The sequence below is a fragment of the Ranitomeya variabilis genome, chromosome 3, assembly GCF_051348905.1.
Source record: "Ranitomeya variabilis isolate aRanVar5 chromosome 3, aRanVar5.hap1, whole genome shotgun sequence".
In the NCBI taxonomy this organism is placed as follows: domain Eukaryota; kingdom Metazoa; phylum Chordata; class Amphibia; order Anura; family Dendrobatidae; genus Ranitomeya; species Ranitomeya variabilis.
In genome coordinates this window covers 608026733-608053834 of record NC_135234.1, presented here as the reverse complement: position 1 = coordinate 608053834, position 27102 = coordinate 608026733, and the positions used below count along the sequence as shown (strand labels likewise).

Here is a 27102-nt window from a genome sequence, read left to right as displayed (position 1 = left end):
TGAGACCTCTAGGGGCACAGTATATGGCAGTGTTCGAATTACCCCATCATAACCCTCAGCAAAAGTTGTTTGTTCTGAAATATCTTCCGGATTTGGAAGAAAATCTTGATTCAAAATTGAGGAAGTTGCACCTGTATCTATCAAAAATGGAATCTCTCTCCCCCCCACATTCACCTGTATCATAGGTCTCCTAGCTGGTAGGGAAGTTTGTAACACATCGAGTCAATCTGAATCTGGTATGGAACCATCTATGATGGTAGATTTCTGCTGGTTGTCCGTTTGGGGAGGGTTATTTCTGGGAACAAATTTGCCTGACTTTATATCTGCCAACTTTTTCCTGCATTCTCTCTGAAAATGTCCTGGCTTTTTACAGTAGTGGCAAGGAAAATTGTGTCTCACTCTTCCTCCTGTATTAGCTTGTGCTATTCTAACAGGCTTACGATTCTCTCTCATATCCATGGCTATTCCTAAACATCGCTGTTTCACAATATTTGGTTGTTCAATTGTTCTCCAATCTGGAGTAGAGGATTTAAATTTTTCTCTGATTTTCGGATCTAACCCCTCTATTAATTGTTTTGTAAAAAGTCTCCTTACTGAAGCATCAGTCATATCTAATCCTTCATCCCTAAAGCTATTTTCTAGTTCTTGACTATATTCTTCAATACTTTGCCCAAATTTCTGCATAATCACACCTGTAGACCCCCTTTCCCTCTGTTTTCCTCTCATGAAAATTATTAATGCCTCTGTGAACTGGGTGCCTGATGCTTCTGTCTGTAAGGCACCCCCTTCTGCCACTGGTCTATTGGGCTGTAAGTGTGTCAATAATTCCTGAAAAAGTCCGGGGGACATTTTCATTCTACATAATTCTTCCCCGTCCGCCCAGACCCCAGCATGAGTCTGCATGATTTGTTGTATATACTGCGCAAATCTAACTGGAAACTGGACAGGATCTGGTGCGTTATGTAAGAGGGACATACCCTCGGCAGGGGACCAAGGGAAGTATTGCCGTGTGTTATGGTAGTGGGTTGCCATTACTCCATTAGCACCAACTTCTCTAAAAGGTCTAGGTACTACCCTAACAGGGGCAAGTACAGCGCCATATCTAGGTGTACCACAGGCTAGGCAATCATTTCTCCCATCTGGATTTTGTTGTCCACAGTGTGAACATTCCCATCCTCCTACCCCACCAAGATTGGGATACAAGGCTGGAAATTGTTTTCCTCCTTCTGCTCTTCCAGATGGTACAAATGATTGGGCTTTTGGATCTAGGTAAGGTGGCGGGATTATGTCACAACTTTTTCCCTTTCCCATGATCCATTTGGAAGTGTCTGGATCATACTTCCAATTCTCCTCTTTAGCTGTTTTTTTTTGAGACCTCTATCATACAATGTATGATTTCTTCCCACCCATTGTCTTTAATAATTCCACCTCGTTCTTTACTCAGTCTTTCCCATTCTGTACTGAACATAAGTGCTTCTGAAATTCCCAATTTTTCTCTTACTCTTCTAATCTGACTTCTGACTGCCTTTCCACATCTTTCCTGTATGATATCTGCTGCTTCCACTTGTCCTAAAACAGTTTTGGTCTGTTTATTTCTCATTTTGGCTATTTCTACCCCAGGTGACGTTTGGACAATCACTGTGGTGATGTCTCGTTGCCTTCTCTCCTAGGGAGCTAAAATATCCTTTCAATATTTGCTATTTCTACCCCAGGTGACGTTTGGACAACCACTTCCTCTGTTGGTGGCGTCTCGTTGCCTTCTCTCCTAGGGAGCTAAAATATTGAAGGGCTTGTCTGCTCTGTTTCTTCTAATATGCAGGACGTACTTAAGTGCTATTATGCACACAGACCCAGCAACACCATACAGATCACAAAACTTTCTGTGTCAGTTAGCATACTTGTCCCAGGCTCATGAAAACCGCGTCCTGGGCTCATTCTATCACACCTTATCCAGGGAATGTAGAAACAAGTTCTATAGGAGAGTCAAGCATGGGCGGAGGTCTCCCAGAAGGACGCTACCTCATAACCCAGTTAGGCTGACTTCACCAATAACCTTGTTCTAACAATCGTGGCTTATTGTTCTACGTACTTCTATTCTTCTTTCACAACATGTCACAACCTTCACACTGTTCACACACTGTTCACACACTGTTCACACACTGTTCACACACTGCCAGGGACTAGACTCATAAATCTATACAATATGGTAACCCGAGTTCTATAGGTATCTACTCACTACTAGACTAACCCAGCATGACACGGCTCATAGAGATCTTTCGGATAATACAGGGCAGATAAAAGAGAACTAATAATGTCTCTTACCTGGCCAGGTTTTTTTTCATTTGCCGTCCATTATCCCAGATCTCCGTTGTCCGTATCCGCAGGTAAATCTTGAGTAAATACTCTCACCTCGGGTCCCTGTTCGGGCGCCAGGAAATGTTGAGTCCTTATCAGTCCCCGGCTTACTGATGTAGAGAGATCCAAGTAATAACACACAGCACAAGAGATGTGTGATCATATGCAGGGATCGCCCAGGAGCTCATCTGGCCCCCCTGGTCTCTCACCCCTCTTTTTATATGGCAAAGAGATAAGCATTACAGACATGCGTACAAGCGCTCATATTCTCTAACAAAGAGTATCTATTCTACTAATAACGTTCAACTTCTGGAATGTAGGTTAAAGGTCACAATAACAAGAAGGAATGCGTCCATAAAAGGAAATGTCTATTTGCTCAAGTTTCTTCATATAAAGCCAGACGTCTCTGAATAGGAAGACAAAATGGATTCTTCAATCTGATCTCTACACACCTACTACATATAGGAATAGGGCTTTGGAGATTGGAATACCCCTTAAAGTTATGGAACCAGAGTAGCGAAGCGGGCTGCATTGTTTCTGCAATTTGGGAGTTATGCCAACAAGTTAGCTCATTGTTTCCATGATTTATTTCTGTGGTACTCACCTAAGCAGTGTAGTACAGTTGCTCTCATCTCTTTGTATCCCCAACTGTGGTATCTGAGACCTAGAAGCAGTTATTGGGATCTCAGCCATGAAAGGCAGAGATGGGAATAACCATTTAATTTATGCAGCTGAACTCCTTAGATGCACACATAATAAAGTCTGGGAAATAGGATAAGGTTTTCAGTTTATGTTCCGATTTTACCCCTAATATTATGAGAGTGCCATTGTAGACATATAGCTGTCAGACTCATCCATTACATAGTATCGTATAAGTGCAGGAATCATGGCAGCTTTGAGATATTTCTTGTGTTTAATCTGAGCCCTTGGCTTCTGCAGTGTGAGGAGTTATTTTCAGCCTGCGCGGGCTGGAATGTTTAGTAGGGAAGAGGTTGCTAAACGGCAAACCTCTGGTATAAAACATCAGAAATATTTATTAGAGATTACATAATAAACCATTCAGATTTACTTTTCCTTGCTGGAAGTCAGCACAACGCAGTCATGTTGTTATTTCGAGAACAGATTTAAAATGCAGGCAGCCAAGTCTGTACTCCGACGTTCCCAAACCGAATGTCAAATATAAATACAGATGGACAAAAGTCTCTCTGGAATTAAACCTAAAATGTTGTGTACGATCATTCACCATCTGTTTATTGAACAACATGCCAAGAAATAGATTGGAAACATGGAATACTCAATATTCCTCTTGTATATTTAGTCTCAGAAGGAAAACACGAAATACACATGGCTTATAATTATGCCAAAGATGTCCAAAGGAACTCGGTGATGAGCAAGAGCCTGTATGGGCTTAAACGCTCCGCTAAAATCGCTTTATATTGCTGTTCTCTTCATCATGAGAGTTGTATTGGTTCAATGTAGCTTCCCAGGAAAAAGCTGAATACACCCGCTTTTTTCTCTTTTCGGAGAGCCACAGAGGTCTTCAGCGGTTCATTGACGTCCCACATAGCAGTTGTCATGAGGTGTCACGGACCAGTACAAGAACTAACCGGGAGCTGGAAGGATGCTATACTGGCAATGTGCCAAAACCTTTTTGATTGGCCTTTGCTGTAGTTTGTTAGGGCAGGTGCAGACGAGTGTGATTTTGGTCCATGTGCGATCTGACAAAACCTCAAATTGCACCCGGGCTAATGTTATGCTATGGGGCTGTGCAGACACTATCCGAGGAAAAATACCACTTTGTGCCCGAGTTTGATCTACTATTTGGATCACAGACGTTCATGCAAGTCAATGAGTTGGTGGGCCTCAGAATGGAGAAGATTTAGATATTTATTTTCCAACTTCTCCTCATCCTTGAGGATCAGATCACACTGTGCTCACACTCATACTGTTTGATCAGAGTATCTTTTCCATATTCGGCTCAATTGTCTCGGATGAGAGGATATACAGTTGTCTGCACCTGCCCTTATACATGTATATTTAATGAAGTGAAAGTATTATATGCTCATTTACCGTGAAGTCGTGCAAAATGGCTCAGAATATACATTGTACAAGATGCAGTATATACCCGAGCCAGTAGTTTCAGCTATGTCAACAAAGTATTAATTTCTACTGTCCAGTTCTCAATATGTGCAGTTTTGTTTTTTATAAAATAATGGTAGTTTGAATCAAACATGGAAATCCTTAACATAAAGCACATTCCTTCTACAGGGTATTCCATGTATAATTATAGGGATGTTGATGTGCTTCTTCTAGGTGAAAATAATGAAACAGAGGTGTTACTCCTCTTCCTCTGTTCCAGCGATGCCTCTCAGCCACTGCTCCCATCTTTGTTGACAGGCGGCAGCGATGATGTTACAACTACAATGCATTTTGACCACTGCAGCCGATCACTGGACTTAAGAATAGTGCTCAGATACTCAAGGCAAGTACGCTAAGTACAGTGATTGGCTGCTAGGGTCATGTGTACTGCAGTCATGACGACACCGCTGCAGCCTGTCAACAAAGACTGGAGCAACTATAATACATACACCATACCTGAAGCAGGATCTCCTGCCACTGCAGGGTCCCTTTGTATTTTTCACCCTCCTTTTATTCTTTCTACTCCCCTGATGAATCCCCATTATTGGGGAGGAACGCATAGGGAGTTTAGTCTGTATATACTGTCGGTGGGTATCCTGTAGCAGCCTACACTTGTGGACTGTCTTTTCCTTGTGGAGGCAGGAGCAATGCAGGGGCCATATCATATATGGACCATATCTGTTGTTCCTGTCTAACTTAAACCTGCTACATAGAGAATTCACCATACTGGTGAGACCAAGCCATTTTTTAATTGAGCACTGGTTGCAACACTGGCACTTTATTCATGTGTATGTTGTATTTTGTGTTGTCACAATTATTTATGTCCAAAGTGATTTAATTTTATCTTGATTTAAGTAAAAGTTACATTTTATACCTGGGAAAGCTCTCCAAACTATACTCCTACCATTCCTGAGGGTTTAATAAATTGTGAATTTTAAAATTTTACACTATTGCTGATTGTGACTTACCCTTCCCGGTCCATCCCTGAGTCTCCGCCATTACTCTCCGTGACTGTTAGGTCTCATTTAGACGTCAGTATTTTGTGTAAGGGTATGTTTCCACATGGCGTATTTGCTGCGGATTGGTCGCTGCGTGCAGCCACAGTGTCCAGATGTTACAGCATAGTGGAGGGGATTTTATGAACTCCTATATCCACGATGCGTACAAAAACGCTGGTGGCAAACCTGCATGTCCGGACATGCGGCTCATCTTTATAGACCTCAGCATGTCTATTTATCTTGTGGAGACGCTCCGTCTCCGCAAGATAAATAGCACCATTTTATGTGTAGGATGCAGAATCACCGCTCGTGCAAAAGCCGGCAGCACTTTGGACTGAGCGGGGATCCGCTGCTTTCAAAGCGCTGCCGGTAGGCCACGTGAAAACATAGCCTAAGAGTTCTATCCGCGGTTTTTCACATCTAGAACCTGTACATCTTATAGTCTGAGTCTATTCGCATGATCATGTGTTTTGGCAGACAGAGTGATCTCAACAAAATCATGGAACCCTCTTTTTTTAGCTAGATGTAGCTTAATGGTGAACACCAAGGCAGCCCTTTGACAAGAGCTACAATGTTATATGCAGAAAGCAACATTGTTTTTGGAAATAATAAAGTTACAAAAACAAGCTACATTCATACAATTTTGTTGCGTTTGCTTGGTGGGTCCTAGGAGATTCTCCGGATACACAAGTTGATTGGATCCATAGACAGATATATTGCAGTGTATCTTTTCATGTTATAAGCTATAGATTATTATTTTTGATCAGTAATGCATTTGATTTCCATATATCTGTTATTTTTCCTGCAGGGACACAACTGTGCAGAGTCTCACACTGCAGCCATCTGTGAAGGAGGGGATTATAGTATATGAAGACTCGCCGCTGGTATGTGTACTTTATTAAAAGTGCCATGGTCACCCACCTCTGAAGTATTAAGTGTCATATGTATGACTGAGTGCTCAGTCACATCAGTAACCCTCAGTGAGTCATGTCACCTGTCACATCTCTAGATATAATTGTTGCCATCACCAACGACCACATACAGTATAAGGATTTCTTCATCAGGTGTATGGACTAAGTGCAAAATGTTTAATTCCACACACAGATTTTTGGGGGGATATAAAAAGTACCGTAACTGTTTATGGAAAGGATAGGTTCACTGCTTTAATGAAAAAAAGATATATATATATATATATATATATAATCTCCATGTAACGGATGTAACACAGTTCCCTTTTTCGTCCGAATTCATCATATACTATGAATAAGTAGGACTAAGTATTGGTATAAATGAAACAACTGTCTTTACTTTTTATGTTTAGGTAAAAGCTGTTAAAAAGGGCCATATCCTGGTAATAGATGAGGCAGACAAGGCTCCCACTAATGTCACGTGTATTCTGAAAACCTTGGTAGAAAGTGGTGAAATGATTCTATCAGATGGAAGGAGACTTGTGGCCAGTAAGTACATTGTATTATACATTTCTGCAGGTTATGCCTTTCCCAATGTTATACCTATCAGCTTAGACATTTAAACAAAAAATAAAGGAAAACCAACTCTTTAGACATTTGTGATAGATGAAATAGTAATTCTGAAAAGGATATTGCAATTTCAGCAAATCAAACGTATTCATTACAACCCCTGGCAAAAATTATGTAATCACTGGCCTTGGAGGATGTTCATTCAGTTGTTTTAATTTTTTAATGCTTGGTTAAAAAAAGTAACCATTACTGACTACCACATTTTTTGTTCTTGACTTGTTTTAGTGTTTCTTAAAGCCAGAAAGTTGCCATTTGAAATGACTTTAGTTTTGTGCCATGTCTGTGATCGGCTTTTTTTCTACAAAATTATACAACTGAATGAACATCCTCCAAGGCCGGTGATTCCATTATTTTTGCCAGGGGTTGTATATAATGAATCATTAAAATAAAAAGCCGAAACATACTCCCCCCTGTCACCACTGAAGCCTGTGATTGGCTGTCTGGAAGTTTGAGAGAAACATGGAAACATCCGATGATGCACAGATCCAGTCGCCTGACTGTTGCAACTAATTCCAGGCATTAGTCCTGTGAAAATCACCACTGCAACCATCGCTTTCGGAGCGGTCAGCAACCACCAGACTCGCTTGGAGTGATAAATGTGTCTCGTGGAGTGACATATAATGTTTCACTGGTGGGCAGATACCCAGAGAGCATTTCTTACTCAGTCATAGGGGCAGATTCATTAAGGTGGGGTAATATGCTCCGACTTTCATTAAGATGCACACATGACTTAAAGGGAATCTATCAGTAGGCTCAACCTCCTAAACAGTCTATATGAGCATGTAGGTCAATGTTTTATTACAGAGAAATCCATGTTTTTTTTTTTAACATGTAAACCGGCTGTTAATATCTGTGGGACGGACATAGATCTCCCTGATAATTTGCCTCCAGAGATTATTTTACAAGAAAGGTGGGCATTACCAGTATGAGACATGTAACGACTGACAGTCTGCTCTCCTGATCTACATGTCTCTTACTGGTAAGCTCTGGAGGCAGCTTCCCAGTGAGTTCTGCGTCCGGCCCATAAAACTTAACAGCTCATGTACATATTAAGAAAAATGTGTATTTATCAACAATAAGACATTGGATCGCAGATATCAAGGTATCAGTTTATTCAACTTTCTATGACCTGCAGGTCCATACAGATGGGTTAGGAGGGTTGATCCTACTGACTGATTCCCTTTAATTGGTTCAGTTCATCTTCTCAGTGGCAGGTGCATCACCAGAAATGCAACTCCAGTCAAAGACTGGAGTAACATTTCTGACATAAGTTACGTGTTGCAATTTATGATAAATTCGGCGGTTGGGTATTGTCCATGCCATATCCATCTACCTTGGCAGAGCTACCGGACTGGAATAAGAACACTTTGAAGAATTGGCCCTATAGAGCCTACAGTAAAATTTGGAGGGTGAGGTTTAGTGGTTTGGGGCCGTGGTTCAAGGGATATGTCCCTTATCTCCGCCCCCTCCTCCCCGGAACTCATAATGGGCAGCGGATGCGTCTGAAAACTGCATCCGCTGCCCACGTTGTGCACTATTTGCACAACGTCCGTCGGTACGTCGGGCCGACGGTTTGCAACGGGTCCGTGCCAACGGAAATGTGAAAGAGGCCTTATTTCCAGCATATGGTAATGCTACAGTATGCAAAGACATTTTTATAGAATTCTATGATGCTCAGTGTAAGACCCTTTCCAATTTCGGCATGACTGTGCACCTTAGAAATATGGTGTCAGGCTTTTGGTGTTGAGGAGCATGTGCTCTTAAATGAGCTCTGACCTCAGCCTTATCACTTTTGGGATGAATTGGAGCACTGCTCACTTGCCAGCTTTCTCATCTCGTACTTACAAATGCTTTTTTGACTGACTAAGCCAAAAGTCCTGTAGACCTGTACATACACATAACACAAGCATGCTGGCACAATTCTGGGGTTGCTACTCCGCCGTCTCAAGATTAAAGCTGAACTTCTGTGCAAGCAACATGACTCTTGCCATCAGCAGAACTCCAATATCCCTCAGTATTACACCAGAAATCTCTGCAGCCTAATCCTGATGTCTCTGAGAACATTATTATTCCAGAACAATGCATCAGCCTGTGCTGCCGGTGACAGGTCTTCTCTAATTACACTGTGTCTTTGTGCTTATGGACGTTTGTGTCGATGTATGTATTTTTGGTATCTCGCTGGATGCTGTGTCTTCACCATACTTATTACTGTTACCTTGGTAACTGCTTTTTTATTCTTTTCGTCTTCTGTTCACTGGATGTTGCTGGTCCTAAACTTTTTTTAGTGTCTTTTTATTCTGTTTGTATTGACTTGCTTAGTTTGCACCTAATACAATATGAAGGGCTCATCAGTCGTAGTGATTTATACGGTAGTGTTCACAATAATAGCAGTCCAATATGACTATCCAGATTAGTCACTGTTTTTGGTATAAATTATATTACCACATGACGAGCAATTTACCAGTTGGTGCAGTAGATTCTAAGAAAGCCACCAGACTCCGCATTCAGGATCTGCATGCTTTTGAGTCTGTGTATTAGAATAATAAACTGAAAGGGTGGTGTTCAAAATAATAGCAGTGTGGAGTGAGTGAGGTCAATCATTTTGTGAAGAAATACATGTGAATCAGAGGGCCCTTAAAAGTCCCACTATTAAAAAAACAAAACAAAAAAAAACCGTACTGAAGCGGATACAATTTGCCAAAGAACACATCAACTGGCCTAAAGAAAAATTGAGAAACATTTTGTGGACTGATTTAAGTAAAAATGTTCTTTTTGAGTCCAAGGGACGCAGACAGTTCATCAGTCGACCCCAAACTTTGCATTCAAGCCACAGTACAGGGTGGGCCGTTTATAAATGGCCCACCCAGGTGTATCCATATAAAGTATAAAGAATGGTGACAGTTTTCTTGCGTAGGGTTTTTTCATAGAAATCTGCTGCAATGACCCGGGTACTGCGTTCACCAGACATCAACACAATTTGTATCCGCTCCTCACGTGTTAACCTCTGCGACATGTCAATGGCTGTAAACAAACAGAAACTTGTAAATAACTCATTAAATAATAAAGTTATGTTAAAACCAAGCACACAATTGTTTTTATTGTGAAATTCTCAATAAGGTTGATGTGTCACATGACCCTCTTCCCATTGGAAAAAATAAAGTTGGATCCAAAATGGCCAACAAAATGGCCGCCGTGGTCACCACCCATCTTGAAAAGTTTTCCCCCTCTCATATACTAATGTGCCACAAACAGGAAGTTGATATCACCAACCATTCCCATTTTATTTTGGTGTATCTATATACATGGCACACCCTGGACACTGAAGACAGTGTAGCATGGTGGTGCAAGCATCATGTTATGGACATGTTTCTCTCACTATGGTGCCAGACCTATTTACCTCATACCAGGGATCATGGATTACTTGAAGAGGTCATGTTGCCTTATGCTGAAGAGAATATGCCCTTGAAATGTGCATTTCAACAAGACAACGACCCTAAACACACCAGTAAATGAACAAAATCTTGGTTGCAGTCCAACAAAATTAAGGTTATGGAGAGGCCAGCCCAATCCCTGGACCTTAATCCAATAGAGCACTTGTGGGGTGACATTAACCCCTTCCCGACTTTTGACGCCACGTAGGCGTCATGAAAGTCGGTGCCAATCCGACCTGTGACGCCTATGTGGCGTCATGGAATGATCGTGTCCCTGCAGATCGGGTGAAAGGGTTAACTCCAATTTCACCCGATCTGCAGAGACAGGGGGAGCGGTACTTCAGCCCAGGGGGGGTGGCTTCACCCCCCCGTGGCTACGATTGCTCTGATTGGCTGTTGAAAGTGAAACAGCCAATCAGAGCGATTTGTGATATTTCACTATGAAAACTGGTGAAATATTACAATCCAGCCATGGCCGATGCTGCAATATCATCGGCCATGGCTGGAAACACTGGTCTGCACCCCCCCACCGCCACCGATCACCTCCCCAGTCCTCCATCCTGTGCTCCGCTCCCCTCTGTCATCCTGTCCGCTCCCCCGTCCTCCTGTCCGCTCCCTCCGTGCTCCGATCCCACCCCCCCTGCTCCAATCACCCCCCGTGCTCCGATCACCCCCCCGTGCTCCGATCCCCCCCTCATACTTACCGAGCTTCCCGGTGTCTGTCCGTCTTCTCCATGGGCGCCGCCATCTTCCAAAATGGCGGGCGCATGCGCAGTGCGCCCGCCGAATCTGCCGGCCAGCAGATTCGTTCCAGCTACATTTTGATCACTGTGATAAAACCCATCACAGTGATCAAAATAAAAAAAATAGTAAATGACCCCCCCCCCCCCCTTTATCACCCCCATACGTAGGGACAATAATAAAATAAAGAAATTTTTTTTTTTTTCCACTAGGGTTAGAACTAGGGGTAGGGTTAGGGCTAGAACTAGGGTTAGCGTTAGAATTAGGCTATGTGCACACAGTGCGGATTTGGCTGCGGATCCGCAGCGGATTGGCCGCTGCAGATTCGTAGCAGTGTTCCATCAGGTTTACAGTACCATCCGCTGTGCCCATGGTGCGGAAAATACCGCACGGAAATGCTGCGTTGTATTTTCCGCAGCATGTTAATTCTTTGTGCGGATTCCGCAGCGTTTTACACCTGTTCCTCAATAGGAATCCTCAGGTGAAATCTGCATAAAAAACACTGGAAATCCACGGTAAATCCGCAGGTAAAGCGCAGTGCCTTTTACCTGCGTATTTTTCAAAAATGGTGCGGAAAAATCTCACACGAATCCGCAACGTGGGCACATAGCCTTAGGGTTGGAATTAGAGTTAGGGTTGGAATTAGGGATAGGGTTGGAAATAGGGTTAAGAATAGGCTTGTCGTTAGGGTTATGGTTAGGGGTGTGTTGGGGTTAAAGTTGTGGTTAGGGTTTGGGTTAGGGTTGGGATTAGGGTTAGGGTTAGGGTTGGGGTTAGGGTTAGGGTTGGGATTAGGGTTAGGGTTGTGCTTAGGAGTTAGTGTTGGCGTTAGAATGGAGGGGTTTCCACTGTTTAGGCACATCAGGGGTCTCCAAACGCAACATGGCGCCACCATTGATTCCAGCCAATCTTGCGTTCAAAAAGTCAAATGGTGCTCCCTCCCTTCCGAGCCCTGACGTGCGCCCAAACAGTGGTTTACCCCCACATATGGGGTACCAGCATACTCAGGACAAACTGGGCAACAACTATTGGGGTCCAATTTCTTCTGTTACCCTTGCAAAAATAAAAAATTGCTTGCTAATACATAGTTTTTGAGGAAAGAAAACACATTTATTATTTTCACGGCTCTGCGTTATAAACTTCTGTGAAGCACTTGGGGGTTCAAAGTGCTCACCACACATCTAGATAAGTTCCTTTGGGGGTCTAGTTTCCAAAATGGGGTCACTTGTGGGGAGTTTCTACTGTTTAGGCACATCAGGGGCTCTGCAAACGCAACGTGACGCCCGCAGAGCATTCCATCATTTCAAAACGTCACTACTTCTCTTCCGAACCCCGACGTGTGCCCAAACAGTGGTTTACCCCAACGTATGGGGTATCAGCGTACTCAGGAGAAACTGGAAAACAACTTTTGGGGTCCAATTTCTCCTGTTACCCTTGGGAAAATAAAAAATTGTGGGCTAAAAAATCATTTTTGAGGAAAGAAAAATTATTTTTTATTTTCACGGCTCTGCGTTATAAACTTCTGTGAAGCACCTGGGGGTTTAAAGTGCTTACTATGCATCTAGATAAGTTCCTTGGGGGGTCTAGTTTCCAAAATGGGGTCACTTGTAGAGGAGCTCCAATGTTTAGGCACACAGGGGCTCTCCAAACGCGACATGGTGTCCGCTAACGATTGGAGCTAATTTTCCATTCAAAAAGTCAAATGGCGCGCCTTCCCTTCCGAGCCTTGCCATGCACCCAAACAGTGGTTTACCCCCACATATGAGGTATCGGCATACTCAGGAGAAATTGCCCAACAAATTTTAGGATCCATTTTATCCTGTTGCCCATGTGAAAATGAAAAAATTGAGGCTAAAAGAATTTTTGTGTGAAAATAAAGTACTTTTTCATTTTTACGGATCAATTTGTGAAGCACCTGAGGGTTTAAAGTGCTCACTATGCTTCTAGATAAGTTCCTTGGGGGGTCTAGTTTCTAAAATGGGGTCACTTGTGGGGGAGCTCCAATGCTTAGTCACACAGGGGCTTTCCAAACGCGACATGGTGTCCGCTAACGATGGAGATAATTTTTCATTCAAAAAGTCAAATGGCGCTCCTTCCCTTCCGAGCCTTACCATGTGCCCAAACAGTGGTTTACCCCCACATGTGAGGTATCGGTGTACTCAGGAGAAATTGCTCAGCAAATTTTAGGATCCATTTTATCCTGTTGCCCATGTGAAAATGAAAAAATTGAGGCTAAAAGAAATTTTGTGTAAAAAAAAAAAAAGTACTTTAATTTTTACGGATCAATTTGTGAAGCACCTGAGGGTTTAAAGTGCTCACTCTGCTTCTAGATAAGTTCCTTGGGGGGTCTAGTTTCCAAAATGGGGTCACTTGTGGGGGAGCTCCAATGTTTAGGCACACGGGGGCTCTCCAAACGCGACATGGTGTCCGCTAAAGATTGGAGCCAATTTTTCATTCAAAAAGTCAAACGGCGCTCCTTCCCTTCCGAGCCCTGCTGTGCTCCCAAACAGTGGTTTACCCCCACATATGAGGAATCGGCGTACTCAGGACAAATTGGACAACAATGTTCGTGGTCCAGTTTCTCCTTTTACCCTTGGGAAAATGAAAAAATTGTTGCTAAAAGATCATTTTTGTGACTAAAAAGTTAAATGTTCATTTTTTCCTTCCATGTTGCTTCTGCTGCTGGGAAACACCTGAAGGGTTAATAAACTTCTTGAATGTGGTTTTGAGCACCTTGTGGAGTGCAGTTTTTAGAATGGTGTCACTTTTGGGTATTTTCAGCCATATAGAACCCTCAAACTGACTTCAAATGTGAGGTGGTCCCTAAAAAAAATGGTTTTGTAAATTTTGTTGTAAAAATGAGAAATCACTGGTCAAATTTTAACCCTTGTAACTTCCTAGCAAAAAAAAATTTTGTTTCCAAAATTGTGCTGATGTAAAGTAGACATGTGGGAAATGTTATTTATTAACTATTTTGTGTCACATATCTCTCTGGTTTAACAGAATAAAAATTAAAAATGTGAAAATTGCAAAATTTTCGCCAAATTTCCGTTTTTTTCACAAATAAACTCAGAAATTATCGACCTAAATTTACCACTAACATGAAGCCCAATATGTCACAAAAAACTATCTCATAACCGCTTGGATCAGTTGAAGCGTTCCTAAGTTATTACCTCATAAAGGGACACTGGTCAGAATTGCAAAAAACGGCCAGGTCATTAAGGTCAAAATAGGCTGGGTCATGAAGGGGTTAAAAATGCCATTTCTGAGGCAAAGCAAACAAATGCCAAAAAAGTGTGGGATGTAATCTAAGCATCATGGGCTGGAATAACAGGTGACAGGTGCCAGAGGTTGGTTGATTCTGTTCAACTGTGCTACATAGATGTGAAGCAATTTTAAAAAACTGAGAGTGTAGAACTAAATATTAGGTGATTCACAGGAATGCTAAATCCACAAAAAAAGTACATATTGTGAGTTTGTAAAGACAAATGCAGATACTGCTATTTTTTAGAATGGCACAATGGTCATTTTTGTTATTTTCTGTAAAATAGTTAAAAATTATATACATTTCTCTTCATGTTTTGATTTAGAAAAGTGTGCAATGTTCCCAGTGCGTGGAAATAAAAACTAGTATAAAGATTTTGTGATTAACTCATATTTTTGAACACACCAATATTATTTTGAACACTATTGTTTTAGCAGAAGCATCTTATTCTCCTTGGTGCACTTGACCTATCCTTCAGCCTTGGGATAAACTTGTACTTTTCCATGGTAATATTTATGTAGTGCAGGAAAATTAATTAATGTAAAATCCCAGGATTACTATATAGTCGTAAAAGTACCGTACATCTAATGTTTCATATCAGAGGGTAAACATCAATAATGGCAGATGTAGTACTTAGAAATGTACAAGCTAAAGCTGGAAACAATATGGTTTTACTCTGTAAAACTACTGTAATCTCCTTGGAATGAAAACACAAATGCGGTGACAAAGTCAGAAAGGAAGTGATTTACTCACTCCTGTGACATTTTAGTGAATGCAAATGCCATAAAAGGCTGAAATCCACATCACATCTGCAGCAAATTCACAATATTTTTCATAAGAATACTTTTCTAAAATTGTCGTCAGCTCTTCGTCCACTCTTCTGACATCTTATCTACTTAATGGGGTTTTCTGGGACTTTATAACTGATGTCTTATCTTTTGAATAGGTACTGTAATCATAATCAGGTAGATGGGGGTCCGATTCCCGACACCCCCAGCTGATTGAGAAGTGCAAGATGCACAAGTGGTCAAAAAGGAGTACTTAAACATTTCAGTATAGCCCCGAGTCAGTTAAATGTAAGGTATATGAATCTGTCCAGTTAGGAAAAATAACCTGCCTTGGTGCCATAGAAAGGGACAACTGGTCCATTGGAGAAGGAACAGCAAGAGGAGGAACAAGAGGAGCATGACTAGAACCCTACAAAACGAGCTCTGGAGGTCTACCTACAGTGGGGAAAAAAGTATTTAGTCAGCCACCAATTGTGCAAGTTCTCCCACTTAAAAAGACAAGAGAGGCCTGTAACTGACATCATAGGTAGACCACAACTATGAGAGTCAAAATAAGAAATCAAATCCAGTAAATCACCTTGTCTGATTTGGCAAGACTTATTTTGCAAATTATGGTAGAAAATAAGTATTTGGTCATTAACAAAAGTTCATCTCAATATTTCGTTATATATCCTTTGTTGGCAATGAAAGTGGTCAAATGTTTTCTGTAAGTCTTGACAAGGTTGGCACACACTGTTGATGGTATGTTGACCCATTCCTTCATGCAGCTCTCCTCTAAAACAGTGATGTTTTGGGCCTGTCGCTGGGCAACACAGACTTTCAACTCCCTCCAAAGGTCAATGGGGTTGAGGTCTGGAGACTGGTTAGGCCACTCCAGGACCTTCATATGCTTCTTACGAAGCCACTCCTTCATTGCCGTGGTGGTGTGTTTGGGATCATTATTATGCTGAAAGAACTATCCACGTTTCATCTTTAATGCCCTTGCTGATGGAAGGAGGTTTGCTCTCAAAATCTCAGGATACATGGCCCCATTCTTTCTTTCATGTACACGGATCGGTCGTCCTGGTCCCTTTGCAGAGAAACATCCCCAAAGCATGATGTTGCCACTCCCATGCTTCCCAGTAGGTATGTTGTTCTTTGGATGCAATTCAGCATTCTGACTCCTCCAAACACGACAAGTTTTGTTTCTACCAAACAGTTGTACTTTGGTTTCATCAGACCATATGACATTGTCCCAGTACTTTTCTGGATAATCCAAATGTTCTCTAGCAAACTTCAGACGGGCCTGGACATGTCTGGCACAGCAGTATCTAAGTCCCTGGCGGAGTAGGGTGTTACTGATGGTAGCCTTTGTTACGGTGGTCCCAGCTCTATGCAGGTCATTCACTAGGGTCCCCCTTGCAGTTCCGGGATTTTTGCTCACGGTTCTTGTGATCATTTTGACCCCACGGGGTGACATCTTGTGTGGAGCCCCAGATCGAGGGAGATTATCAGTGGTCTTGTATGTCTTATATTTTCTTATTATTGCTCCCACAGTTGATTTCATCACACCAAGCTGCTTGCCTATTGCATCTTCAGTCTTCCCAGCCTGGTGCGGGGCTACAATTTTGTCTCTGGTGTGCTTCGACAGCTCTTTGGTCTTAACCATAGTGGAGTATGGTTTGTGACTGTTTAAGGTTGTGGACAGGTGTCCTTTATACTGATAACAAGTGCAAACAGGTGCCATTCCTACAGATAATGAGTGGAGGACAGAGGAGCCTCTTAAAGAAGTTACAGGTCTGTGAAAGCCATAAATCTTGCATGTTTTTAGGTGACCAAATACTTATTTTCCACCATAATTTGGAAAATAAATCTTGCCAAATCAGACAAGTTGATTTTCTGAATTTGTTTTCTCAATTTGACTCTCATGGATGTGGTGTACCAATGATGTCAATTACAGGCCTCTCTCATCTTTTTAAGTGGGACTGCTTGCACAATTGGTGGCTGACTAAATACTTTTTTTCCCCACTGTATGTGCATAATTCTGACAAATCTGCTAGAAACCGATTCATTGAGCATGACAAGTCCAACGTCCTATAATGGGACCTGTGCTCAGAGATTGGCACTGTGCAGCTCAATCTGCTTTCACTAGACAATACCATAATTGTCATGTCCACTGTTGGTTCCCCCTTCTTTTCTCTATATTGTTGTGTTATTTTGTGACTCAATTGTGTCAGTAGTATTTATAATAAAATGTACACATTTTTACCTTAAACATTTTCCATGTATGGAACTCCATTTTTTCTATGTTTGAATGTGTATCGGGAGTATACACTTACTATCCAGTTACTTTATGGGTAAATATATGAAGCTATTTTGGCATTATTTACGATTACATAGGACCCATATTTTTTCTGTGAGTTTGAGTACATTGCAATATTATCCAGCATGACCAGGCTAGTGGTGGGATACTGATAGTTTCAGGAGACATATCCTTGAAGGGTTGCACAAACCTCCACATTATAGCTAACATTAACTTAACTGCTATTATTTTCCGTAATTAAGTCCTCAGAACCATTGTCAGAACTTACCCTGATGTAGTGGACCCTCATGGTGCAGGTCAATCCCAGACCTCATTTGACAAGATTGTGCAGGCAGTTACTTGATGACAAAGGCATTGATATCTTTGGCTGGCCTTGACATTCCCCAGACTTGAATCCAATTGTAAACCTTTGGGATATTATGTACCCATTCATTTGACACCAAGTTCACAGACTGCCCAGGAGCTCACTAATGCCCTAATGCTCTATTCAGCTGTGAGGGAGATACCTCATGACACCATCCACTGTCTCCTCAGCAGTTTGGCCAGATATTGTCAGGTGTGCATAAGTGAACGTGGTACAATACACACTACTGAGTCACATTATGAGTTTACGTGATGAAATTCATGCAGATTGGTTTTGCCTGTATTAAAATTTTTCATATTGATTTTTGGAATGATTTGGTTGATGGTTTTGGTTTCCATTGGTAAATCATTTTCTTCTCCATGATATACACAATTTATATCAGTAAAGATATTAAACTATGGTAAGTCTTTAGTTCATCATAGTCTAATGTGATATTTCATTGTTCCGTTCACTTTTGGAGCAGGGTAGTTTAATTATAATAGCCTGTATTTTAGTTGGTTTTGTAGTCTGATTTATCCCTTTTTCACTCAAAATTTGAATACCATATAATCTGTTTTACTTTTTTCCAGATTTATCAGAACGCATAAGAAGAGATAATATTATTGCTATTCACCCTGATTTTAGAATGATAGTCTTGGCCAATAGACCTGGGTTTCCATTCTTGGGAAATGATTTTTTTGGTGCATTAGGTAAGTAGTAATGTTATATATATTTTTTTATTATTATAAAACCTCCATTAATTGTTTTGTATCCTAACAAATATATTCATTAACCCATTAAGAATCACTTACTGTTCTTTGAAAATTGGCACTGTAAATCGCCAGTCTGCAGTGATGTTTATAGCAGGAGCAGATAGGATCACGAGTTCTTAGAGACGACGGGGGACCCTGGTGAGAAGACATTGGCAGTTTATTACAGCTTCTAGCTTTTCTGCTTTATGCTACATACTGTACCTTAATCTTGGCTATTGGTAGTGTATGCAGCAGGGTTGGTGCAGTGCGACAGTTAGGCAGGCACCACAGAAAGTTCAACATAAACAGTGTCTTTATTTTTAGACTCACAAACTGTATCTTCCGGATCGCAGCCGGGTTTCCACAAATACAATCCGTGTTCAAAACCCGTTGCCTTGGACAATGGCACCGCCATGTCTCTTGAGTGCGTCAGCCATCTTGAAGTCACTGGCTCTGTGTTAGCTCCACACAAACCTGGGTTGTACAGAGCCTCCTGCTCTGCAGTTTGCAAACTCCAAACTGACACACCGAAAGCCAAACTGACAGATTTTTAAATGGACTTGTGGCCGTAGAGCCACTTCCAAAACCCGGAGTGGAGAGCGGGATTTGCCCCACTACCAAACCTGCAAATCCCTCTAAAAATAAAAGACCTTGACAGGTTTTCCTAAAAATCTGACTGGGTCAATTACTTGGACCCATTCCACTCTTTCTTTAATCTTGCCTTGTGATTCACATGCTTTCTGCTGTGAACACAAGGCGCTCCAGCAGGTTTAATAAGACTCTGTCTGCATCATGGGGGACACATGTCGGCCCTCGCATATGATTCCCCTCACTGCCTCACAGTAGCCATAAAGATCATATTTGTCTTGTATTGTCCTAATTTTGAAAATCAAATAAGCATCAATTGATAGTGTAACCCCTTAACGACCACCAATAAACTTTTTAACGACTGCCATTAGGGGCCTTTTTACTCAGCACCTTTTTTACGTCACCTCTTTGCTGGTAAATTTTAACCCTTTTTACATCCAAACAAAAAAAGTATACCATATTTTTCTGACCATAAGACGCACTTGTTTTCCTCCAAGTTTGGGATGGAAGTGTGGGTGCGTCTTATGGTAGGGATGTAACATGGGGAGGGGGCAGCAGTGAGTGGGATCGCACTGGTATCCCACGCAGGAGGCAGAAAAATGTCCCCGCTCCGCTGCCCGGCTGCAGGAATCAGCGCTGGGGAAACCACATGGTCCCGATGATTAAAGTGCAGTGAATATACATTAGCTGCTTCACCGCCCACCTGTCAGCGCTGAGCAGTGAGCGGGGAGCAGCAAATGAATACTCCTTCACTTAAGAAGCGGACACACATGGTTTCCCCAGCGCTGGATTCCTGCAGCAGCTGGGGAGATCTGTGTGTGGAGTGGATGAGGTGACAGCAGGGGCCCGAGGAGACAGCTGCATACCTGACATCACAGCTTCTGCCTGCCAGGCTGTGCTGGATGCCAAGTGCATAAGGACCTGTGTGATGTCATGAAGTGGGTGGGCTGGAACATCACATGGCAGCACAGAGCCCTCCCTCTTCTGATGTCATCACAGGTCCTTCAGACTCCCCACTAGAATCTGCAGGCTTCCTCTTATGACCTGTGCTGTGGAGAGGCAGGGAGGGCTCTGTGTGTGCAGTCATGAGATGCTCCAGCTTTTTACCTCACCACAGCGTGGCTGGCTGGCTGCCACAATTAAAAGGTTAGTCTTTACAACACACAATAAAGCACTCTGCCACTCCTGTGGTGAACTATAACTCCCAGCATAGCGTCGGATCTGCAGGACATGCTGGGAGTTATAGTTCTCCCATGAGTTCTTAAAGCAGCACTCCAGTGTTATTTTTCAGTGCAGGAGTGGTGCTTTAAATATAAGCCATGTGCCCCCTTTCTTATACTCATCCTCCAGCGTCTTCATACAGTACTTTACAGACACCACACTGGTCCCGCAGCACCATCTAATACCCGTAGCTTCCAATTAATAACATACTATTATATGTGGTGTTATTATATATAATAGTATGTTATTTAATATTTTACCACTTTTTTTTGCTTCAAATATTTTTTTTCCTATTTACCACCTCTAAAACCTGGGTGCATCTTATAGTCCGGTGCGTCTTATAGTCCGAAAAATACATATTGATGTAAAGTAGACATTTGGGAAATGTTAATAACTGTTTGTGGTCTGAATGCCTGGTTTAAGGATATAAACATTCAAAGTTTGAAAATTGCTAATTAAAAAAAAAAATCCGCAAATTTCAAATATTTTTATAAAACAAAAACATATCGACCTAAATTTACCTCAACATAAAGTGCAATGTGTCACATCATTTGTCTAGGGAAAGTTGGACGCCCCCATACATGTTAGAAAATCAGCGGATTCAGGCAAGAACAGCAGGTTTGGCTGATTTTTATCAGATTTGTATATACGGGGACCTTAAACAAGTCGTCCAATGCTGGACCTTTGATTGTCTCCAATTTGTAGAATAGTTACACAACTGAACTGGATCTTGTGACCATTGTTTGTGTCACGTAAATGCTGCAGCCCATCAGTGTAGGTTGAACAGCAGCAGTCCACAAATGACATAAGTGATGTGATAAGATTGTCAGGGACACAAGTCTTGGAGTGGAGAAACGGTACCATTCCAGGAATTTGAGTATGCGCTCTCGATTCCAGCCAATTTTGCATTCACAGCATAAAACCGTGCTCCTTCCCTTCCGAGCCCTACCGTGCGCCCAAACAGTGGTCTTCCTCCACACGTGAGGTATCGGCGTACTCAGGAGAAATTGAACAATAAGTTTTGGCATCCATTTTCTCCAGCTACCTTTGTTAAATTAAAAGATTTGGTGCTAAAAGATGATTTTTGTGGAAAAAAATTGATTTTTAATTTTCATGGCTCTACGTTATAAACTTATATGAAGCCCCTGGGGATTCAAGGCGCTCACCAAACATCTAAATAAGTCCCTTGAGGGTCTAATTTCGAAAATGGGATCACTTGTGGGGGGTTTCCACTGTTTAGTCACATCAGGGGCTCTCCAAACGCAACCTTCCAGCCAATTTTGCTTAAAACAACAAGAAACGTTGCTCCTTCCCTTCCAAGTCCTGCCGTGTGCCCAAACAGTGGTTTTCCTTCACACATGGGGTATCGGCATACTCAGGAGAAATTGTACAACAATTTTTGGGGTCCATTTTCTCCTGCTACTTTTGTTAAAATAATAAAAAATGGTGCTAAAAGATGGTTTTAGTGGAAAAAATTAGATTTTTAATTTTCACTGCTCTACATTATAAACTTAAGTGAAGCACTTGAGGGGTTCAGGGTGCTCAACAAACATCTAGATAAGTCCCTTGAGGGGTCTAGTTCCCAAAACAGGGTCACTTGTGGGAGATTTCCACTGTTTAGTCACATCAGGGACTCTCCAAATGCGACATGACGTCCTCTCTCGATTCCAGACATTTTTACGCTCAAAACCATTACAATGAAACCCTGCAAAGTGCCCTGGATGAAGCTGCTCCTCCTATACATAGAGCAACTCGACACAGACGGCAACAACCGTGGCACACGCTGCAAACACGCTTCCTGCAGCGATGCTCCAGGTGCGCCGAACGTCTGTGGAGAAAATCTAATCTACCCGAAGATTTCATCCATTATAAGTTCATGCTAAAAACATACAACTCTGCCCTTCACCTCTCCAAACAAACCTATTTCAACACCCTCATCACCTCACTGTCCAATAACCCTAAATGTCTCTTTGACACTTTCCAGTCCCTACTCAACCCAAGAGAGCAGGCCCCAACCACAGATCTCCGCGCTGACGATCTGGCCAATTACTTCAAAGAAAAAATTTACCACATTCAACAGGAAATCATCTCCCAATCTCTTCATACCAGGCACTGTCCTCCCTCCCCCACTGCATCTAGTTCACTCTCTGACTTTGAACCAGTTACAGAAGAAGAAGTAAGCAGGCTCCTTGCATCTTCTCGCCCGACCACTTGCACCAGTGACCCTATTCCGTCACATCTCCTTCAGTCCTTTTCCCCGGCTGTCACCTCTCACATAACAAAAATATTCAACCTTTCCCTCACTTCCGGTATTTTTCCCTCCTCATTTAAGCATGCCATCATACATCCATTACTTAAAAAACCCTCCCTCGACCAAAACTGTGCCGCTAATTATAGACCTGTCTCTAATCTTCCCTTCATCTCTAAACTCCTGGAACGCCTGGTCCACTCCCGTCTTAACCGCTATCTCTCAGATAACTCTCTTCTCGACCCTCTTCAATCTGGCTTCCGCTCTTTACACTCTACTGAAACTTCACTCACTAAAGTCTCTAATGACCTACTAACAGCTAAATCTAATGGTCACTACTCCATGCTAATTCTATTGGATCTTTCCGCAGCATTCGACACTGTGGATCATCAGCTCCTCCTCACTATGCTCCGCTCCATCGGCCTCAAGGACACCGTTCTCTCCTGGTTCTCCTCCTATCTCTCTGACCGATCCTTCACTGTATGTTTTGCTGGTTCCTCCTCCTCTCACCTTCCCCTTACTGTTGGGGTTCCTCAAGGATCAGTCCTAGGCCCCCTCCTCTTCTCTTTGTATACTGCCCCTGTTGGACAAACAATCAGTAGATTTGGGTTCCAGTACCATCTCTATGCTGATGACACCCAATTATACACCTCTTCTCCTGCTTTCACTCCGACCTTCTTAGAAAACACCAGTGATTGTCTTACCGCTGTCTCTAACATCATGTCCTCCCTCTATCTGAAACTGAACCTGTCAAAAACTGAACTCCTCGTGTTCTCTCCCTCTACTAACCTACCTTTGCCTGACATTGTCATCTCCGTGTGCGGTTCAATCATTACTCCAAAGCAACATGCCCGCTGCCTTGGGGTCATCCTTGATTCCGAGCTTTCATTCACCCCCCTCATCCGATCACTGGCTCGCTCTTCTTATCTGCATCTCAAAAACATTTCTAGAATTCGCCCTTGTCTTACTTTCGACTCTGCAAAAACTCTTACTGTTTCTCTTATTCATTCCCGTCTGGACTATTGTAACTCTCTTCTAATCGGCCTCCCTCTTACCAAACTCTCCCCGCTCCATTCTGTCCTGAATGCTGCTGCCAGGATCATATTCCTCACCAACCGTTACACCGATGCCTCTACCTTGTGCCAGTCATTACACTGGCTACCCATCCGCTCCAGAATCCAGTACAAAACTACTACCCTCATCCACAAAGCACTCCATGGCTCAGCACCACCCTACATCTCCTCTCTGGTCTCAGTCTACCACCCTACCCGTGCCCTCCGCTCCGCTAATGACCTCAGGTTAGCATCCTCAATAATCAGAACCTCCCACTCCCGTCTCCAAGACTTTACACGTGCTGCGCCGATTCTTTGGAATGCACTACCTAGGTTAATACGATTAATCCCCAATCCCCACAGTTTTAAGCGTGCCCTAAAAACGCATTTGTTCAGACTGGCCTACCGCCTCAACGCATTAACCTAACTATCCCTGTGTGGCCTATTAAAAATAGAAAAAACAAAACAAAACACATAATCCGGTTCCTTGCATCGTGTTCTCATACACTTTATGCAGTTAATAGCCCTCTGTGTCTGTACTGCTACATACTTAGGCTGTTAACTGGTTCATGCAGCTTTACATGAACACCCGAGCCTTACACTATGGCTAGTCCAAATAACTAAAGCAATTGTTACCATCCACCTCTCATGTCTCCCCTTTTCCTCATAGTTAGTAAGCTTGCGAGCAGGGCCCTCATTCCTCCTGGTATCTATTTTGAACTGTGATTTCTGTTATGCTGTAATGTCTATTGTCTGTACAAGTCCCCTCTATAATTTGTAAAGCGCTGCGGAATATGTTGGCGCTATATAAATAAAAATTATTATTATTATTATTATTATTATTATTATTAAAACCTCAAATGGTGCTCCTTCCCTTCTGAGTCCTGCTGTGTGCCATACATGGGGTATTAGCGTACTCAGGAGAAATTGCACAACAAATATTGTGGTTCATTTTCTCCTGATACCCTTGAGAAAATAAAAAAACATTGTATCCGAAGTAACATTTTTCTGAAAAAAAGTTATGTTCATTTTTTTTTCTCCCACATTCCATTAATTCCTGTGAAGCACCTGAAGGGTTAATAAACTTCTTGAATGTGGTTTTGAACACCTTGAGGGGTGCAGTTTTTAGAATGTTGACACTTTGGGGTATTTTCTGTCATATAGACCCCCAAAATTACTTCAAAAGTGAGGTGGTCCCTAAAAAAAAAATGGTTTTGTTAACTTTGTTGGAAAAATGAGAAATCGCTGGTCTACTTTAAACCCTTATGACTGCCTAACAAAAATAACAAAAAAATAGTTTCAAAAATTGTGCTGATGTAAAGTAAATATGTGGGAAATGTTATTTATTAACTATTTTGTATGACTTAATGCTCTGATTTAGAGGCATAAAAATTTAAAGTTTGAAAAATGTGAAATTTTCTAAATTTTTGCCAAATTAACATTTTTTTCACAAATAAACGCTAGTCATATCGAAGAAATGGTATCACTATCATAAAGTACAATATGTCACGAAAAAAGTCTCAGAATCAGTGGGATCCGTTGAAGTATTGCAGAGTTATAACCACATGAAGTGACAGTGGTCAGATTTCAAAATTAAAGCCTAGTCATTAACCTATAAAGTGGCTTGGTCCTTAAGGGGTTAATACTACACAGCTACCCTCCTTATGTATGGTAGGTTTGTGAGTGGCAGTTTAGGCCAGTATCCTGTGCTGCCCCCTCTTTTATCATGGGTTCTCCTGCATCTTGATAGTGCATTGGTAATCTGACCTGGTGTTGGTAAGGCTGTGTCTTTTTCTCTTACGTTTTTTTTAGATTTTGTCCCATGTTAGCCATAGATGATTAGTTTCTCATCTTTAGACTGTCTTGTCTTCACTATTAGTTGTCTGAATTGGGTTCAGTAAGTTATGCCAAACTTTGGTGCAATTTAAACACTTGATATCACGATTTAGGACACGCCCTCTTTCATGTCAAATCACGCCCCGTTGCCTTTGGGCTGCACCCCTTTTCCTAGCAAATCAAAAAGTTTGTATAGAGGATTTTCTAGATGTGGAGAAAGTCATGGTCCGTTTTATAGCACATACAGCTTAGTATAGCAGTCCTACAGGTGTCCTGTGAGATGGTGTAACGGGTCTTCTCTTGCAGGGGATATCTTCAGTTGCCACGCAGTGGATAATCCCGTGCCCCAGTCTGAACTTGCCATGCTAAGACAATATGGGCCCAATGTGCCTGAAGCCATATTGCAAAAACTTGTAGCTGCCTTTGGAGAGCTTAGAAGTATGGCAGACCAAGGAATTATTTCATATCCGTATTCCACCAGAGAAGTTGTTAATATTGTGAAACACCTGGAGGTAAATGTAAATTTTAGTATTCACATCTATACACCATTCCAATGCATGAATTATAATGATGTATGACTATGTCCTTCACATATGAAACATTAACTTCCTGTTATATGAAATACCAAATATCCCTCAATATTGTAACCATATGGTCCCAGTGGGTCAGATGTTCTAAGATGTGTTATAACTTGTGTATTGTTCTATTAATTTTTTTTTGCATTTTTCATAAATACTTTAAAATGTAAAATGAAAAATTCATTTGAACATTTCACATGTCTGCGTAAATGAACACTACTGAATAGAGGCTGCAAAGCTCAATATTACAATATCTTACAACATCTACACACTAGAATCAGTTATGGGTAAATGTGGAAATATCTGACAATTTGGTAAGTTTTAACTGTGTTGGACAACACTGCACCTAAGGCCAGGGTCACAGCAGCGTATATTCTCTCATCCGAGAGAATCAGGCCGATTATGCAGATCACACTCTGATCAGAGTGTGATCATAGTGGGCTACTTATACTCTCGGATGAGGACAACATGGGGAAAAGAAATGTCTTCATTGTGTTAGCCCATGAAATTCGGACTCCACTCAGGGATCACCCGAGTGCAGCCTGATGTTTTCCACAAACAAATAAAGTAGCACTCTGTAGCACTATAGCATGCAAACATGAAATATACAAAATTTGAATTGCATTACTGCTCTAGAAAATTAGAAAATTGAGAATACTCAGCGCATAAATTGTTCAATTCATGTATACCCAGAAGCCACGATAAGGCGATTCTTGTTGCTGGGAACCTGCCTGTGTGAATCCTTTCTTAGGCTAAAGCCTACATCTCTATGGGAAGGTAGGATCCTGCTGTAATTAAAAACACCTAAGTATACTAATAGTATTCTAATATCAAAAGACTGACCGGCACATTCAAACGGAAAACTAGTGTGGACAGGGGCTTACTAAGAGTAGCCATCTCCATATATAACCAACAATTTATGCGCTA

General features: G+C 41.9%; 1 protein-coding gene across 4 annotated transcripts in view; it reads left to right on the top strand.

The window, feature by feature from the left end:
* VWA8 (von Willebrand factor A domain containing 8) overlaps positions 1-27102 on the top strand; it is a 523579-nt gene that overhangs the window by 308101 nt on the left and 188376 nt on the right. For all 4 annotated transcript variants that reach the window (XM_077297321.1, XM_077297318.1, XM_077297319.1 and 1 more), the window contains exons 23-26: positions 6301-6376; positions 6814-6949; positions 18491-18610; positions 25904-26109. In XM_077297321.1, the coding sequence (XP_077153436.1) occupies positions 6301-6376; positions 6814-6949; positions 18491-18610; positions 25904-26109 (538 nt within the window). The remainder of the gene's footprint in view (positions 1-6300; positions 6377-6813; positions 6950-18490; positions 18611-25903; positions 26110-27102) is intronic.